Source organism: Rissa tridactyla, chromosome 5, assembly GCF_028500815.1.
Source record: "Rissa tridactyla isolate bRisTri1 chromosome 5, bRisTri1.patW.cur.20221130, whole genome shotgun sequence".
Taxonomy (NCBI): Eukaryota; Metazoa; Chordata; class Aves; order Charadriiformes; family Laridae; genus Rissa; species Rissa tridactyla.
Window position 1 is genome coordinate 31,916,516 of NC_071470.1, and position 20,112 is coordinate 31,936,627.

The 20,112-nt window shown below is 36.6% G+C and overlaps 1 protein-coding gene across 5 annotated transcripts in view; it reads left to right on the forward strand.

The window, feature by feature from the left end:
• ZFYVE28 (zinc finger FYVE-type containing 28) overlaps positions 1–20,112 on the forward strand; it is a 162,588-nt gene that overhangs the window by 77,969 nt on the left and 64,507 nt on the right. For all 5 annotated transcript variants that reach the window (XM_054203242.1, XM_054203243.1, XM_054203244.1 and 2 more), the window contains one exon: positions 18,933–19,070. In XM_054203242.1, coding sequence (XP_054059217.1) covers positions 18,933–19,070 — 138 coding nt within the window. The remainder of the gene's footprint in view (positions 1–18,932; positions 19,071–20,112) is intronic.

The following is a 20,112-nucleotide window of genomic DNA, read 5'->3' on the forward strand; positions in this document are numbered from 1 at the left end:
AAATTACTTCAAAAGTATGAATCTGTCTCTAAATTCCTGTTGTATAGTATAGTTCACCTAAAAAGATTTATGAGAGTATTTGCTGTGACTATGGCTATACTTTGAGAGAGACTTGAAGGGAGAAGAACCAGAGACTGCACAGACCAATTCAGCTAAGTCTAACTCTCTAACTTGGTTTTGTTACTTGATTTACTGAGAAAAACAATTCAGAAACTGAAAAACAATTGAGAAAATATAACTTTCCTTGTCACACTGTATGCCATTCTACACCAAGTTTTTCAATAATAAAATTCAAGTTTTTAGAGGTAGAAACTACTTCGATGGTACACTTTGTACATGTGTGACTGCTTTGATACTTCCTCTCCCAGTCACACCCAAAGTAGGCTCAAGTCCAGAATACACCATGCTCAGCTGGTAGGAAGATTTCTGTATAAAAAGTAAACACTTGCTGTCAACTCAGGTGAATTTTATAGTAATAAAGATTCATTTACATCTCCACTAGGTAAAAAATGACAGTTAAGTGTAAAGGACATATTTTGATTCACCCCTTGCTAGAATTTCTTACTGTTACTAATTGTAATATGTACCAAACTTCAGTATGTGGAAAAAATTTCATCATTAATCAAGTTTAGATGACTTTGAAGAACAGTGCCCTGATCATCATAGCAGATGTTCACATTAAGTTAGCTGAGTCTGTTGAAAAGAAATGTCAGCTACTATGTGCTTGCTTGCAAGAGAACTAAACTTTAAAAGTGCAGCTTTTTTGAAGAGTGCTTACAGAGGAACCATTGACAGTCAATGTATTGTTATGTCAGAAACAATTTTAATACTTCTGTCTGCTTTGAATATCTTTGCAGTTTCCTGCTGTATTGTCAGTCACTGTGAAGTCAGAGACTTTGGGGGGAGGGAAATAGGGGTGAGCGCTACCTTGAAAGATCATTGACTTCAGTCTTATGTGTGAGCTGTACCTAAATCACTCTTCGCAAATATTTATCTGACTTATTCTTACAAACTTCCAATAATGGACATTCCACAAGTTTTCTAGGCAAATTCTTTCCAGACTGTTTTTTTAGGAAATGTTTTCTGATAATAAGGATGGATGAACAGGATCATGGTGCAAGATAAACTCCTTGTTTGTTTTTTTACCCCTGGAGATGACAATTTATTTCCTGTTTATCTGCAGGTGCACAGGCTTTCTGATTTGTTTCTTGTAGTATAGGTAGACCTGGGGAGTTGTTCTGTTCCAAAAATAGCTTCTCTGAATGTTTCACCTGTAGTAATGCAAGAAATGCAGACTCAGGTAGCTCCTTGGTCAGTTTTCTTGGCTTGTTATATAGTGACTCACCATCTTGTGACTCTTAATACCTTCTGATGCCTGGTAATTTCTTCTTTTCATTTGTCAAACAGATTGCTGTTACTAAAACAATCTGTTGCTAGAGCTGGAAGAAAAGATGGAGATGCTTTTATTTTTTCATGTAGCTATTTTTGTAACTTCTAATTTGCAAAGTGCTGCAGAATAGGTCAGATCATCGCAAATGTCATGTCAAAAATGGTTTTGTTAATTAGGATTTACATTATTTTGTAGTACTTTGTGTAAAAGCAAAGGATTTTTTTTTGTTTTTTCCTTTTAAGAATTTGTCATGTAAGTGCCAAACAAGAGTAGGAGCAGTATTTTAGTAAGGATTCAGACTACAGGTATTTGCTAATCGGATATTGCACGGTAAGAGGAAAAATCAGTTTTAGCCTAAGGTATGATAGAGTTTGAGGAAGATGGAGAACCAACAGCCTGGGGTCAAAATGGTTGTAATGGAAGGTTATGCATGTGAAAGTAGGATAGCAGCTACATTGTGCAATACCCCTGTGGTATCTGCAACATTCAAACAATTCAGACTTTTTTTTAAGAAACATTCTCTGTCTGACTCTTCAAGCAATGCTTTCGAAAAGGACCTTGTGACCATGGAACATGGTTAACTAGACTCCCAGTCTTTGCATGATTTCTTTTTTTTTTTTCCTATTTTGTCCTTGTTTTCCTTGTATTATTAAGATTTCCAGGTTATTCCCAATTTTTATCTCCATAACATTTGCATTGGCTTAGTCCTCCTATCAGCTTTCAGTATTTTCTAGTGACAAAGATTTCTAAAATCCCTTGACATTCTGCCTTTTCATCCGATTTCAACATTAATTAATCGTTCCTGGGTTACTTGTTTTCAGATGATTTTACTGATAGTATCTGCTTGATTAACAAGTGATGTTTTGAAAATTTATATTGTTTTATTGACTAGAGGAGAGAAATGTCTTTAAATTAGTGTGATTTTTCTGAAAGACAGACAAGTCTTACAAACTGTGGCTCTTTCTTAGAGAGGGGTTATATTCTGTTGGATCTTAAATATATGAAGTTGCAACTTTTATATCTTTGTCTATATTTTCCATTTTTGGTATTATTGTTAAAGAGCTACAAGTTTACTATAGTATGTGAACAGATTCAGACAAAACAAAAGGACTCTTACTAAAGGATGTAATGCTTTATAGTGGAAATACTTAAAAGTTTTCTATCTGAACAAAACCAGCAGTATTAGTCAAGACCAGTTGAAAGTATGGTGCGTTGTGGTGTTACCATGGATATGCAGAGAACTTCAGTCTTCATGACTGTTGATGCTTCCTTAGTAAAGAACTGCAATTCTGAATGTTGTTTTACGCTGTTTTGCCTTGGCACTATTTGATAAAAATCCACGCTTTTTATAAAAAATTAACTTATCAAAACTTCTGAAGATCTTGCAACTTGGATTTCAAATGCTGTGAGCTGACTGTATAGCATGATGCTGAGTACTATATGAATAAGAATCAAGGTAGTGGTTTTCAAAGCTTCCCTTTTCATTTTCACATTAATGCAATGTAACACTTTTTTCCAGTTATAGTAGCCTATTGTAAAAATGACATCGCTTGTTTTGCTTTGATGTTTGCATGTCAGTAGTAGAATATTCTAAGAATATAATGTTAATACAGTATCTTGTATTTATGTGTGGTTAATACCTATCCAGCTAAATAAACCACTTCTTCCTCTAGTGGTTTCTCTTAAAATTAACAATAATCTAAGTGTGCAGAGATGCATGATGAAACGAAATGTAAGTTTTTCTTAAATGAAAAAAAGGGTAGGTAATACCTAGGTCATACTTTGATTTGCTGAACTTCATTGATGGTAATAGAAGGAAAATGCTTTTTTCTTTTTTTTTAAGAAAAGCATGTTTGCATCTGTGCCTCTTGAGTAACATGCAATGCTAGTCTGTCTGAGGTTTCTTCCCTGCAACGCAAATAATTCATTGAGGTATTTTTATATGAGGGTTATAATAAGGTGTCCTTTTCTGTGCTGCTCCCAACATCACATGGAATTGACTTTCATAAGAAGTAATGGTATTTTATGTATGTTTAATTTAGAGAACGATCACAAATGCATGAGTGATTAATTTGCTTGATCATTGTTATATTCACATTGATTAATATTTTGTTACTTGTTGATAAACTGGTTTAAAACAATTTTTCAACCATTTAAATGGAATTAGGTTTTATGTTACGTATTATAGAACTTCATTGGTTTTGTTTAAGAGTAAAAGTAAAAAAAAACAAAACAAAACCCCTTTGCTTCTAACCCAGAGATTTTGTTAGGACTTGATAAGTAAACACTGAACCTGTGTATAAGTACTTAACACTGTGAAAGTGTTTTTAGGATCATAGAACTTGCTGTTTCAGTAGGCTGAGAATTATTTCTCTGCATACAGTAGTGAGGCCTTAGAATAGCATATGAGTCAGTTCCCAGCATGATTTTATCAAAATTATTCCTTGAACTGCAGATTGTGTCTCAGCCATGTGTAATTTGATCTGCTAAAGTACACTAGGAAGGAATTTGCCCCTGTCAAGGCACTGACCTGAAGCAAACCACAGACTTGCCTGGCTGTTTTATCCCTTGCAGTGTGCTACAGAGTAGTAAAATGGGGAATTCATAGTATTTGTGAAACATGACTGTTTCTGGCTCACTGGTAGGAGTGATTGACACTGTGTTGACTGGTAGCATATTATACTGGCTCTTCACTCTGTTCCTGCTCTTTCCTTGCTTGGGAAGCACCTCTAGAATTACCACAATTGGCAGTCCAGCATTTTCATGTCAGCTATCAGCAGTTTCAGTTTGCTGTAACATTAGGTTTTAAAATGTAGGCTTTAGTGGGCTGCTTAATGCATAGGTCAGTCCTCTGTATAGTGGGTGAGATGCAGACACCTATGAATCTGAACCTCATTACCTATCACAGCATAAGCTAATGTTGCTGAGGAACTGGAGCCCTTAGAGAAGGCTGAAGTATATTTCAGTGTTGTGTTGTTATCACTTGTCTGTCTCAGTTTCTGTAGCAATATAAAATATGTGGTGAATGTTATAAAAAATGCTGAGTTTCAACCAGACTTAGCGCCATATTTTTTCTGGATCAATTTATTGACTGAAAGCATCGTTATGAGATGAGATTCAAGTGTCAATGAAAATGAAGCTTTGCTCCTATGGTAAAGGGGTACGTGTTTGAATGTGTTGAATGTGTTTGAGTGGTTTGAACTTACAGGCTGGAGGTGCTTACTGTAGAGTGTGGAAAGAGGGTAAAAATGGTCTGTGGGAAACAATGAGTAATAAGATGGTAGAGGGTAAAATAGTGCCAGGAGCCCATCTAGGGAATCTCCTTTGTCACAGTGTCAGGGACCTTAAAGATCATCTCATTCCACTCGCCCTGTGGTGAGCAGGGATGCTTTCCACTAGACTGGGTTGCTCAAAGCCCCATCCAACCTGGCCTTGAACACTTGCAGGGTTGGGACCCCCACAACTTCTCTGGGCAAACCTGTTCATGTCTCACCACCCTCACAGTAAAGAATTTCTTCCTAATATCTAATATAAACCTCTCCTTTTTCAGTTTAAAACTGTTACCCCTCGTCCCGTAACTACAATCCCTGATCAAGAGTCCCTCCCCATCCCTCTTGTAGGCCCCCTTTAAATACTGGAAGGCTGCTATAAGGTCTCCCTGAAGCCTTCTCTTCTATAAGCTAAACAACCCCAACTCTCTCAGCCTCTCCTTGTACAGCAGGTGTTTTAGCCTACTGTCTGTGACCATCCTCTGGACTTACTCTTTGAGCAGGTCCATGTCTTTCCTGTGCCTGAGGACTATAGAACTGGATGCAGTACCCCAGGTAGGGTCTCACGAGAACAGAATAAAGGGTCAGAATCACCTCCCTTGACCTGCTGGCCACACTTTTTTTTTCATGCAGTCTAGGTTGCGATTGACTTTCTGGGCTGCGAGCACACATTGCCAACTCGTATTCAGTTTTTCATCAACCAGCACCCCCAAGCCCTTCTCCTTGGGATTGCCCAGGCTCAGGTGCAGGACCTTACACTTGGCCTTATTGAATCAAAATTTAATTAAAAAAAATAATTACACTCTTCATCTTTGAAATATGCTTTTTGCGGATCTTAAAAGCTTAGAAACGTTATTTGCCTTTTGAAGCTGGAGATGGATGGATAAGACAAGTCTAAAAGTGAGGGAGGCTCTTCATCTGATACTGTTTAGTGTTTTGTTGAAGCAGTGATGGTGTTTGATAATGGGTCGCTTTAGGAGGTAGTTACCAATTTCTGCCTGATGCAGGGAAACCAGTCCAGTTGCCTTTTACCTCAGCTTGTACCATGTACATGGGTAGATTTCTAGATTGCTTTTTTCTTTACTTTAAAAAAAACCAAGACCCACACAACAAAAACAACCCACAAAACACCACCACCACGCACACTGCTGAAGTTGTTGCAGGGTTTGCAAAATGTTAGCTTGTACAATTTCCCAAGTGGAGGAGAACCATGACTGAGGTGCAGATAACTTGGTCATTGAACATGTGTGGATTTCTCTGTAGTGGGAAATGGAAAACATCTTCAGAGTGTGAGTTTCAAATTTTTATGTATATATTTATATATATATATATATCTTTAAAAAGAAATAAAACTCGGTGTGGCATGGAATGACAACACAGGTGGCAATCAATAATGCACAAGGGTGAAACTGAAGCTGGACTGACAAGTTGCTAAATAATGAAAAGAGAACTTATCTTTGTATACAAAATACAATTAACTTTTTATCAGTGAAAAATGGATGTGATTATACTAAATTGGGTGCTGGGGAAGCCATAGGTTGTTATTGAAGGGACTGTGATGTGTGGTTATGCTGCACCATCTGCTCACAAAGACTGCATTCATTGCATGCAAACTCCTATGGAAAAGCACTGTCTTTGGAAGATGAGGTATTCATCCATTTAAAACATGAAGAGCTAACAGGAGAGCAAGATTAATATTTTATCTGTACTTCAATTAAGACAGTATTCTTCTGGTTTTTTTTGGTTCAGTTGTCACAAGTTTTGTTCAAATTAAAAAAATGATATTTTCTTCTTCGTGACAGAGGACCCAGCTATAGAAAGCTCTTAATTTCTGAGGTTATAAAGTCTTCTAACATTCTATTTTAAAAGATGATGTTGCATTTCTTAATGCATGATTATCTGCCCTAGGTCATACTTCTTACATTAAGAAAAACTGACATGTTGGTATCTTGATTCAATATTGACATAGTGAACCTGAGACACACTGGTGTAATTCCCAGAGCATTTGAAGGCTAACTGAGGACAGCAGAGCCAGGTCACTTTAAAACTGACTTTTCCCAGCATTTGTGAAGTATGAGACTATACCAGATCTGCTTCTGTAGGAATTAATGTAATGTGAAGTGTCTCACTATCAGGGCTTTATAGTTCTTTCACTTTCTTCAATGGAGCAATGAGAGGATTGCTGTCAGCTCTGCTGTATTTCTCCTTTTTATTTTTTTTTTTTTACTGTTGCAAAGAAGGATAAATTCTTGTATTTGCCACTGAATTGTTTATGGTAGTCTCGTGACTTAAATATGCTGCAATTTCTCTTCTTTCCTCCATATGCATGTGGTAGCACCATGTTAGCAACATTAATAATACATGCAAATTATTTATTTGGTGATATTTCCATACTTGGGGATTAAGTCTGTCATCTTCTGCTAGAAGCTTTTTCACTTAATCATATAAGAATAAACCCTTTCTTTCATTTAATTTTCCTTTAATGCTGGGGAAGTATGATAAGAAAGACAAGGCAAATTATTTTTTAAAGACCTTTCTTAGCAGTGGAATTTAATTTTCATTGTGACCTTAATATAGTTAAAAGTTAAAGGCTGGCTTTTTCTATATGAAATGATTCATAAATTATTAACTATTTCATCTATTTTCAAGGGATATAACACCAATATTACAACACTGTGTCTATATATGTATTTCAAATATGAATAATGGATTATTATGAAGAATATTTTGTGGAATATTGTGCCACCTTGTTTTCTGATGTGTCAGATTTTCATAAGTTTTCATTAAACAAAAGGAAGCCTTTAGATGTTTATCTACATATACACACACACACATATATATTATGCACTGGGCACAACAAGGACTTCTACATATTAAAAGGAGGGATTACAAAATATTTTGGAGTTTTGAGAGTATAGATGAATTTCAGACTGCCCTATTGTTACGGTTAATGTACAATTTAACAGTAAACGACTAATTGAATGGCTGGAGTTCAAGGTGATGGCAAGAAAATAAACTGTTAGCCATTAGGGTAGCTTCTCCAGTCATTGTAACTTTAAAATTAGAGAGGAGAAGCTTAAATAGTTCCGTGATAACTCAGAGTTCCTTGGAGGAGTTCTGCCTCAACTTACGCTTTGGAAAGAATCTGTGTTAGTTCATGGCATCACAATGTTCTTTGTGGGAAAAAATGCAGATTTTAAGACAGATCTTTACGAAAATTATTAATTTTTGAAAGAATTTGCATGTATTAGCAAGTTAGTATTGCTTCAGAGAAGTTTGAAATGGTTGATATGAAAACAGTTTGCGATAAGGAAAAGTTTGTTGGAGAGCAGGCGTAGGATGGTAGGTTTATTACTACGTGCTTGTGCGCTACTCATAAAGATTTCTTATTTTAAAGGCTTTGGGAAATAAATTCTTGTGTGAAATGAATTATGCAGAAATTCTGCTGTGTTGGTTAAGAATGCATACCTTTTTATTTATGCCATCTATTCTCTTCTGCTGGATTTCCTGTTTTTACAGAGTAAAGCTTTTTTTTTTCCAACACTTTCAAAAGTAGTGTTGAGATTAACAACAACAGTATTATACCAAGTACACTGTTCTTCCTGCTGCGAATCAAATAAAGCTAACTTCTTTTATATGCCGATACTGCTCCTTGTTCCATAGTTCAGAAAAAAGCCCAGAATTTAATTAAAAAAATTTAGTGCTCTTGATACAACTCTATGATGCACACAACATAAATTCTTGGATTTGCCTTGAGAATACATTGCCATTTCTCAAGGTTTCTGTGCATGAAGATTACTTAAGCAAATACCAAGCTACAGATATTTGTATTCTTTGATTTCTCAGGTGCCCCAGGGTATCTGTGACTAGTACTAAAGTTGTTTTTGTTCCACTTATATAGTGCTCATAATATAACAGCAGAGTAGTTCATGTAGAAGTGCAAGTGATCATCTTTAGGCTGCAAAGCTTGTTGAATTGATTTGTGCAACTGAGACACAGAGATAAACTGTCTTATTGATGTAAGCTCTTGTAATTTTTACTTTAGAATTGTTTTTGATACTGTTAGAAAGTCTTTTTTTTGTTTTTGTGTTTTTTTCTGGTTAGGTCTGATATCTCATAAAGAAACAAGGATGAATTCTAGCAGGCTTGCAGAGTCCTGTCTACTTTCAACTTGTGTGATAATTGGGATTAAAAAATATTTCCTGTTTTCACACATTCCTACCAACCTCTGGCCTCTGTGTCAGCCCTCTTTATTATTTGTACTATTGTTCACCATAGGGATTTTGCAAATTTGACTGGGAAATAATTTAACTCTGTAGCTTGAATTCTCTGAAGAGTTATCTTAGTAGATCTAATTAACATATTTCTGGTTGTCTGCCTTATTCTGCAATGCAAATAAGAGTCTGAAAGTATTTTATAATTGAGAAAATAAAATTTTGAGGGCCTTCCTCAACAGGGAAGGCAGCATTATCTTTATGTAAGTTTTTTAGGACATCCTTAAATCGCTCATTTAAAACATACAGATTGTAGAAATGATCCTAGGCCTGAACAGAATAGACGTCTACAAAGATTTGGGCTCTGCAGTTTTGAGTTGAACTATTGCTGGATATAACTCTTTATTGGTGGTATAATACTGTATTGGCCTTTCTTTATCTTTTGTCTACAGCTGCAGGACTTCAACATAACTCAATGTATTCAATGAAATCTGATTTTCCATTCTTTCTTAATGCAAAGCGTGTTCCTTCTCACGTAGCAGGTTAAGGCTTTTAAATCTACAGTGCCATGGATTAACGCTGCTAGGTTTTATAAGTGTCTTGATGGAAATGCATAGAACGATTTCAGAAAAAAACATAATTAAATTTGGGTGGTTTTGGTCAGAGTCCTATGATAACTTTAGCAGCTGTGCATATGGATTGTCCAGTGCTTGCTTTGATTCAAGCAAGCCCTTGGGCATGCAGTAGAAATGTTACAAACACTTTAGTTTTGGTAAATCTCTTTGTTTTATTGCTTGGATATGTGGCTGAGTATGGGCAAACAAGACAGATAAACTTTGATTTTATTAAAAAAAAAATCTGCACAAACATGTATTGCTGTGTTATCACACATAATTCCTTAGGCATAATTCCATGGTCCATGGGCAGCGTCAATTTAAAGGTTTTCCATTCCCAGTTTACACTATGCTTGTTCCTATAGCCACGCTTCAGCATGGCGCACCCTTCAAACCACAGCTTCTCATTAGCTTAAACTGATTTGAGACTGCGCTGCCATCAAAAGAGGTAGCCTTGTCTGTCCGTCCTTCCTTCTAGCACCAGTCCATGTGCTCCAGGAACCTGGCTCCTACTCTAGTAGTGAGGGAACAGCCATGGAGTGGGTGGGATCACCTGAAAGCCTGGTTGTAGAGGAGGCTTTTGTGGGGTCATGCTGTCAGCCAAATGGTCGTGTTGATCCACTGTCTGTGTGGGTGCAAGATGGCATAGAAGTGCTGACATACAGCTGGAGCAGCCTGCAGAGAGAGAGAGAGGGGTGCGTGCATAGATCCTTATCCATAACCAGTTTGAGCAAGCTGTGGTCAGCTTTAGACCTCTAGGAAACCACATCTTCAGCTGTACTGGTACGCATATTTGCAGAGTCATTCTGTGAACTTTAATAGTGAAATGACCTGGGTTACTGTGGCTCAGTGCACTGAAACCATTCACATATGCCCCCTGTACAAGTAAGCGGAGAGTGCTGGTGAGACAGCCTGTGACAGCCTGGAGATGGGAACAGAAGCTGCAGAGTAGGTGAGATAAGGGGCTAATTTCTCAAGTTGGCCTTGCTGCCTAACACACTGCAAAATGGCCTTATGCCGTTTGTCCATCTTTGATGAAAAGTGGCTTTCTATTTTACGTGTAAAAGAAACTTATCTGAAGGTGTCTCCTATTATCTGATAAGTTTAAGTGGTATGAGAATAAGGAATCTCTAGGAAAGAAAAAACCACCCTTTTATTCTGTGCTTTATCTGAATTGTATCCGTGACGAAGAGAAAGCAATTTTTTTAAAAGGAAGTCAGCATTAATGAGCATCCCTTGACGAAGAAGGTATCTGTGAAGAGCTGTTAAATAACTCATAGGACAATGCCGGTGTCATAGTGGATTGGCAGTGAGTTATCTAAGAAACACTAATTGTATTCATTAACATTCTTGACAAGAGCAAACTGGGAGTATGTACCATAATCACTGTGAACAATGAGGCAGTTCAGAGGTGCAACGTTTTCATGTTTGATTGCATCTGTCCATTGAAAAACATTTTTTTGTAGAATTATGCAGAAATAGATCTTGTTAAATGAGACAAGTTAAGCTAAAGCTGTGAGAAACTCCGTGCTGGATTCTGAAACCTACTGATTGGTTAGAAGTTGGCAAGAATCTATTCCTGATGTTATTTTGTTAATTGATATCGAGGTTGAACAGTGTGGATTGAGCCAGGAGTACTTTTAGCTAAAGTAATGGCCAAGTCTTTGTAGCCTGCTTAATTTGCAACCCTTGAGACATTGTATTAGTTGTGTTAGTGGAGGTCACTGAAAGAGACAGCAGGGTAATTACTGAGATCAAGGGAAGAAGTTGACTGGAAGAAGCCTTCATGTTCCCAAAGTTTAGAAACTGTAGTAGACAAAGATATTTTTAAAAGTAGAGGGGAAAAAGTAGGAACCAAAAGCAGATCCTCTCCAGCCCATTCAGTTGTGTTGGAATGCTTGGCCACTACTCATTGATCTGTGGTGAGGAGGGAATCATGCTCTTCCAATTTAATTTGAGTGAGGGCAGTGCCAGTTTAGGAAAGAAAGTGAAACTGAGAAGAAAAGCATTTGTTATTTAAGTAATGACGTGAAGATTAACCTTAAATTCCAGACAATGCACACTTCTGCTGTACTGTTTATCTATGATAATAGAACTTGTAAGTTGTTTGGTTTTTTTTCTTTAGAGTTTCATCTCCAGTTCAGTTGTTTTATAATTGATTACAACATTTGTCATTTCATTACTCCTAGTAATGATTACTTGTGTGAGTTGCATTGCTCCAACAGATGTCTTCTCCCTGCTGCCTAACATCTTCAAACAGTTGATGTCAGGTACCTGTTTGTTGTTTGGGTATGCAACTGAGTGAAACCTTGGAACATTTCTTTTGAAAACACACAGGCTTGTCAACCCTCTCATATGTTTTTAATGTACTTCAAAGAACCGTGAATGAAGAAAAAAAACCTGACTATAATTGTGCTAAATACACTAAATAGCCTGTAAGTATCAGAAAAGTTAATTTTTTTTCTCCTGTTGGACTTAGGCTATGAATGCTGATTTTTGAATTTACCTTTTCTTGGTCGGTGGGAAGATATAGCAAGGTACAAAACCAATTTGCCGCAATAAACATTTCTAATTAGTAAATAACTAATTGTGTCTTTTTAAATCTTGTCTGCTTAACAGCTTTTCTTCATCATTGTTGGGAAACTTTTGGTGACTTCTATTATTTTTTCCATATAGAATGATTAGTATGATAGCTAAAAAATATAAAATGCCAGCCATCAGTTCGGCCATCAGTACAACTCTATGAACTAACAAGAATTTTATTTCCTTTCCGTGTTTTGGTTTCATGTCTGATCTTATGTAGGGAGTGATTAATATTGTAACATACTTTTTCTTTGAAAAAAAAGGATCATAATAGTGTGTCCTATTGTAGTTTCCCATGTTAACAAGTTCTTTCATGTGTTTCCACTTGCTTGTATGGATCAAATAGGTCATTCGGAGAAACCGCCTATTATCTAAGACTGTGAGCAGAGAGGATTGAAAATGCTGTGCACTGCAGGTCAGGGAATTAATTTGCAGCAGAGAACCATAGAGAGGAAAGCTGGCTGCCGGCCAGCTCAGCACTGAGTGTGTTGGGGATGCAGGATGCTTTTGCTCTGCAGTAGGGAAAGGCAGAGTGAAGGTAGCAGTAAGACATGATTATGTTGCCCCCGTTCTGCTCGTGGCCTCAGCTGCGAAGCAGCTTTGGAACGATACAAAGAAGGTGCTGCCAGTTCTGTGCCAGGCTGAAATTCTTTCATGCTTGGGAAACCTCGAAGTACATTTTAGGGCAGTTTTGGGATCGCTGTGCATGGTAGGAAGGCAGTTGCCTGGTACTGGTGGAGGAGAAAGCCTATTTTATGTTTATTGCAGCAGATACCCATGTTCAAAGCAAATGTCTCTAATTCTTCTGTTGCTATAAAACTATGTAAAAGGGGATGTTAGTGTACTAGGTTACTGGATTATTTTCAAATGTCTTTTAATATAACCCAAACATTTTAGAGTCCCTATAGAAAACACTTAAGCGTGTATACACTGCTGTAAGAGCATGTCTGTATCGACATTGTTTATCTAATAATATTTTGAGTCACTGTGGACAAAGTTCTTAAGTTATCTCATACTGATAAAGGGAAGCCTGGCAGAAAAGCTCTGTACTGAAACAGTCTTTCAGTAGAGGTTTGGGTATACTTCATTTTCAGTAGAGAGTCATGTCTAATATTAGTTAATAGCTTTTTGGTGTGGAGGAGTAAAGCAGAATTATTTTTTTTCTTATGGTAGCATCAAGAACACTTAGATTTTCCAGATCTGAAAGTGTTCCTTTCTGCAGGGAGAGGATGATGCCCTGTAACGATGCTGTACTTAATGTAGTCTCTCAAGTTGATATTAGCTATAAACAGCCCTTCTGTAAATGGGGATTCCTCACTTATTTACTGAAAGCTGTATTTGGGCGGGTAGTAAGAAAAGAGGAAAATGAATTCCATGGTTAGATCTTTGTGTTAGAGAAAGAGATTCTCAGAGCAGATGTAAATTAAATTTAAATGTAATTTGTCAAAGGAGTGCACACTGTCTTTTAGTGAAAAATGTCATTTTAGCCAATAAATAAATACTACATCTTTGTTAAAGAACCATTTTTATTGGAAGCTGTGCTCAAATATCTGTGAGTTCTTTTGTTTGAGAATTGGTGTGCCAGCATTCACCATTTCATATGTAACAATTGCTCCACTTGGGGAGATGTAATTATTCAGTGTACGCATAATAAATTTTGAATATATGCAGGAGGTAAGATCAAAATTTCCATTAATAAATCTGTGATATTTGAAGTGTTTAGTGCCCTCATGAGGGTACACTAGCAAGACAGTTCAGGAAGAGAAGCTTTGACATTGCAGTGCAACACAAACTGCAACAATCTTTGCTGCACTTAAATTGCTAGAGATCTAAGTTGCCTTTAATTCCTGATGCTCTGTAGTGGGCTAGGTTAAACTAGGATCTACTGCCCAAAGTTCATACACAGCAAAATCCTAAATTACTTTGAGAAAGGGGAGTATCTAGAAGTTGACAGTGTGAAATAGTCAAATAGCTGATCAGGCAAGAAAGAGACTGAAAGCACAGCCTTTGGGATCTGTGCAAGATGGGTTGGAGGGAAAGCGGGGAATTTGTTCCTGTCTGGGGAGAGACTTTGGATTTCTGATGGGTCAAACGGTTGTCTGTAGAGACTCTGCTGGGTTCTGAAGCCAGGACTTTTGGGTGTCCTTTGAAATCCTGTTACATCAAAGAGTATGTCACCTTATTTGGTTTCTTCTGTTAATGAAAGTAACCCATAAAAACCTGACTAGTAGCTAATTACTTTAATTACAACAAAATCTTCCTATATGTTTGGCCTTAATTTGTGCTCATCAGTTGCTTCTGTTTGTCATAAATGTGATGTTGGAGGAGGTCTGTAATTTAATGTTAAGCCAGGAAAAGAAATGAAAAATGTAAAGGATATATTTAAACGAAGAGGCTAACATACCATCTATTAAGCTCATGATGATATCATCAGAGACTGTGTTACCTTGGCTAGATTTTACTGATAATTCAAAAAATGGGTATTAAAGAGGTACTGAACAACACAGGAAGCTATCTCCCTCTGATGAAATCTTGCAAAAGACCTCAAGAAGGTCATGTTATATTTAATAGCGTGGAAGAGCAACATAGATTTTATCAAGGACAGATACGAAAGGGTAGATCAGTTTTCCTTTTGTTGATCTAAACATATGTTTTGGAGCATAAGTAAGATGAAGTTACTGGCTTTTCTTTTTGTACCTATTCAGAAAGCTAATGTGGCAGTTGCTGTTAGTTTTATGCTCTGATTATTGAGTATATGGCCAATTACTGCTGGGCCAAAAATAAACCAACTTTTTGTCCTCTACTGTGGCTGACTATATCCATTATCTCAGTACCACTCATCTTTCCTATCAAAATAAAATATAAGTGCTTTCCGTTACATGAAACACTGAGCTCTGTTTTCCAGGAAATGAGAATCTCTGCAGCAGCTGCCTGTTGTGCTTCTGGGGAGCCTAAACGGAGCAGCTGAAACAAAACTGTGCTCACCCCAGTATGCAAATGAACCAAAAGATAATAGATAAAGCCACCAAAGGATACATTAAAATCCAGAGGCTTTTATATAGAAAGATGGATCAAGAGAAAGATTTACCATTTCAATTCCAACTAATTGATTTCTGTTGCTTAAATTAGAGCAAAACCTCAATGCTACCATGTATCTGAACCCATTTGTTCTTAGCTTACAAAGCAGAATACTGTAATTAACTAAATTGAATGTTTCTTGAAGCTCTTTTAAAGAAAAGACTAATTTGCTTACAATGGATTGGATAGTCTGTCTAAATTGGCTGGCATCCTTCCAGTTTCAAAGCAGCTGAGATTTGAAATCATTATGGGAGCAAGCATTCCAGATTTCTTCTTTAGGTTACTCTGCTCTGGGTGTCATAAGAAGGAGGAATGGAAGAGGGGAACGAAAGTGATGGAGAATTGTGTTTTTTTTGTCTGTAGTAGACCCTGTAGTAAACCCTGTAGAAAATCAGAGAATTTGAGAAATTGCACATCTTCTTAGAACAGCAAAAACAATTCAACTTGTAGAATTCTTTCAGCATTTATACACTAAATGGCAAAGTGCCGTCAACTATTCTTTCCTTAACCTTCCAGTATCACCAACAGAGTGTGCAGGAAAAGTTGCTCATCTTTTTAATTGGCTTTTTCACTTTTAAGCTGCCTATGTGAAGCCAGGTAACTCTTTACAACCAACTGCTACAGAGATTGAGCTATCATGATTTATCTCCATTGGGAAGTGTATGTTAAAATTCTAATTACCTATGGCTTAACTTGCTAGTACTGCACAAATTACAAATAACTTTTTTAAACTGACTCAGTAAGTTTGGCATACATGGAGATGTGTTGGTAGACCTTGGGTGCTCTGGAGCAGAAGCATATAGAGATTAAAGAAACATTGAAGACATGAGGAAGAATACTAAATGTCATTTAGGTGGCAAACAAATGATATACTGAAAAATTAGTATGGTATTTGCTTTGTAAAAAGTTTAATTATATTATATACTGTTACCTTCAGTTGCAATATTTGATTTAAGGTACAGAATTTCATGATGCTTATAATAATAATTATCTCCTGAGATGATTTAGGCAGAATCTTAGTATTTTTTTACAGATATAATAGTTAGAAAAACATAAGAAAAATTCGTAACAGTGGTTTGGCCAGCTATGAGTCCTACTACTTTTCTCTGTTTGCATAAAATGTTCTTTGATATATCAGGAATTTTGAGTATATATGTAAGTGATTATAAAAGGGAAATTAAATCTGTCTTGTAGCTGCTGTAAAGAAAAAAGTTTGCATTTGGAAATAATATATTAAAGTAAAAAAAAAAATAGGGAGGAAAGCATTTCAATATGGGCCTCATCCTATTCTGGGTAGCTTTTTAGAAAAAAAAAAAGTAAGATTGAAAATTACGTTTTTCCATATTCAAGTTTGGCAAGTAAAATTAATTGGAATATCATGTCTTAAAATAAAATGGTATTGGATTATTTAAAATCTGATATCAGATTCAAATATAATTCTTCTCAGAGTTCCCTGTCTTAATATTTCTTTGTATTTCCTGTGGCTTTTGTAAAATTTACCTGGTAGGATTACTTTTTAGCACTGTATCTCTCCAATACGAAAAGATCTTTTTTTTTTAATTAAAACCTTTTATTAATTCCCTGAAAACAGGAATCTGTCTTTTTCATCCTAATGCACCAACCTGTATTGCTCTGGTGGTAAAGTGGGAGCTACAGGCAAAGGACCTGATCTCAAAATAGATCAGTAATAACTGATTTAAAATACGTCGTGAGTGATTCGTGTCCTTCTACAATTTAAATGCTTTAATCCTTAATTTCATTCTTTGCTCTGTAACTTTGGGTAGGAACTAAGTGGTCTAGGAGTTGATTTCTGTATGGGACCTACGTTCAAAATATTTTGGTTCCCCAGCTAGGTCTAGCTAAATAATGATGAGAGAAGTATACTCAATACCAGGAATTAAGAAATGGAAGGAAGGAAAATAGGAAACTTGCTATTAGTCTGCTTTTGCTCACCTAAAGCATCATATTGATTTGCATATGATTCCTTGACTTGTCTCCATTTTATCCTGGAGAGGGGAGGTTGAGGCAGCGAGTGGTTCAGGATGGTGGTGCCAAGACAGAGCGCGGGCATCTTTGCTCTTTGTGTCTTCTTCCAGGATTTGTACTTAAGTTCCCCCTATGGTTAAACTAGGGATAATTGTGAGGTTGTTTTTTCCCCTCAATTTTTTCAGTGGGTATCTCTTTGAATTCCTAAGGATTCCAGTGCCCCACTAATCGTGGCAGTATGTTATACCCAGCAGACCGAGGGGTGCATCTCTAAAATCAAGTATTTTAGGTGTTGGTGAATCTAGCTTTGTTTTCTTGTCTCTTCTCATACCTGCTGGCCACAGTCTGTGTTGTGATGTCACGAAGGACCTACAGAGCATTTGGTTTTCAGATTTTTGTTCTAGAAAAGATGGTTGAATATTGTATATGCCAGTGTGTTTTAAATGTATGGGGTGTTTTTAACAACCTATGAAAGTTGTTTTCATGAACAACTTTCACATTTCAACAATTATGAAATGAAATGTGTTACGTCATGACAGACTTGCAAAAAATACATCTATGTAAAAATGCTTTAATTGTTAAAACATAAAGTTACTCATACCAATGTGTAATAAATATTGCCAATGCTCTATTTTTTTTTATTTTGGATGAAGATAACTGATTACGGCATTAATGTGGCAACAGCAGTTACAGTAGTCTGCACTGAAATTACAGAAAATGTGAATCTTTTTTTGTACCTAAAGTATGTTTTGTCTTTCTCAGTGGGGAATGTACTAGAGGGGCCAGGTTTCTTCAAAATTCCTCTCTCCTATTATTTTTTAAATGCAGAGGAAAATAAAACAGTAAAGTGTAGACTCAAAGCAATTCTGTCTGTTAAACAGTTCTATACACAGATTTGGTTTTGATTGAAAAATATTTTAAACAGAACATGAATTCTGTAAATAGTGGAAGAAGCATGAAATAGACAAAACATCTTTAATGAAAGCACTCAGCCTTTTTCATGCTCTCAATCCACCTTTATTATGTTAATCAAATTCCATGCAGTTCCCAGCAGGGTATGTGAAAATTTTCTTTTCAAATAAATGAATACAGATTATTTACTGCATATCAAGAAGCTGGTTACAGGTCTTTGATCTTTGTCCTGGTGTAGTCATAGATCAGAGTGGTTATTAAGACACTGTAACTTGTGCTGTGTTCCCTTATCCTCCTGGATGGCCAAGGGAGTGAGATGGCAGGCAGGTGTGCCAGCCCTTGCCCACTTAGCACTCAAGTGCGGAAACTACCTGCTTTAGATTTCCAGGATGAGTTCAAGTCTATTCATCCCCAATGGTCCCAATAAAACTCAATTTCTAACAATTTTTAATACCTCCAGGGTACTCTGTCAGGTGTTCTCTTGGGAAAGAATGAAGTGCATATCTGCACTTCGGAGCTGGTGAGAGGAAATGAGAGAAGTCTAGTTTACTTGTACTTCTAGTTTACTGTTATTTTACAGTTAGATAGCTGGAGGTAACGAGCTCTTTGAATCATGCCTCCTCATCAGAAGTCCCACTAAAGTAGTCAGTGCAGTGAATCTGAGAAACAGTCTCTAGGAAAACTAGAAAAAGTGAAGTTTGCCACTCTTCATTCTACGCAATATTCTCTTTTTCTCTGTGTGTATGATGACCATAAGAGTTAAATACCGCGTTTCTATCTTACTTAATTAGCTGCTGGCTCACTAATAAATTCTGTGAAAAGTTAGAAAAAACATTGCGGTATTTCTGTGGGAACAGTATATATGTTATCCTATATTTTGCTTCAGGATAATGTTTTGAACATCATAAATCAAATCATGGATGAATGCATTCCACACGAGCGGGCCAACCGAGACTTTTGTGTTAAGTTTCCAGAGGAAATACGCCATGATAACCTTGCAGGACAGCTTTGGTTTGGAGCAGAGGTAAGTCCCTCATATTTTTGTTACTTGGGGTTAATGGGCAGTTTTCTCTGGCATAAAGCCAGAAGTGTAAAGTACATCTTGAGACTTTTCTGAAAATGGTACATATAATTACAGAGCAAAGTAAACGTCTTTGAAAACTTGCTCCAGATGCTCTGTGGAAGGATTTAACTATGGTTTTGGTATTGGTTGGGCTAACAGCATACCAGTTTATTTTTGTAATTGTCTGCTGTCATTATGACCACCTCTTGAAAACTATTCTTTTGTGAATTAGCATCTGATTAATATTAATTTTTTGATATTTTTTTTTTATTTTGGTGGGCTATCTTGCATCCCATGCTTTGAAAATTGTAGAAACAAATAAAGATACATAAAGGAATTTTATCAGGAGAAAAGTTTATCTCCAGCAAATATAAGTGCATGCTGTCACTTTATTTTAATGGCTATATTATGCTATAGCTCATGTTAAACATACATAACTTTGTTGAGCTGGCATTTGTTGCACATAATTCACTTGTTTCATGAGTGTGCTAAAAATACAATGGTTTCTGTGCAAAACACTGTAATCCACTTTTCTCCTACCTGGTTTATCTCAAAGACTTGCTTCTGCAGCAACCTGTAGAACAAGGGATTTTCCTAGTGAATAAACTTTAATTATTTTAACCAAGGGAAGCCTGAAGTGTCAGGAAAAAATGATGTGATATGTAAGATGCTTATTCATTAGTACTGATGAATCATTGTGGCATCTTTAATGATAAAACTTAGTGTCTTCATGTCTGCTGGCCTGAAGGTGACTAAGCACCATGGATTTGTGGAGTGTTGGAGGGGGGGAGTAGTCTAGACATCCTACCACACAAGAGCATATTGTAGTGTTGTTTTCAGCTTTGCCTCTCCTCGATTTGAAGCAATCCTTTGGCTCCTGTTATTATCCATTCTTTTCTCTATGAGTTCCTCCTGTCCTTTTAAATTGCATGCTCTCCATCAATAGTTTCTATCTTGTTTGGTCCAATATGCCTCCATGTGTTCTGTTTCTAAAACTGTCTTT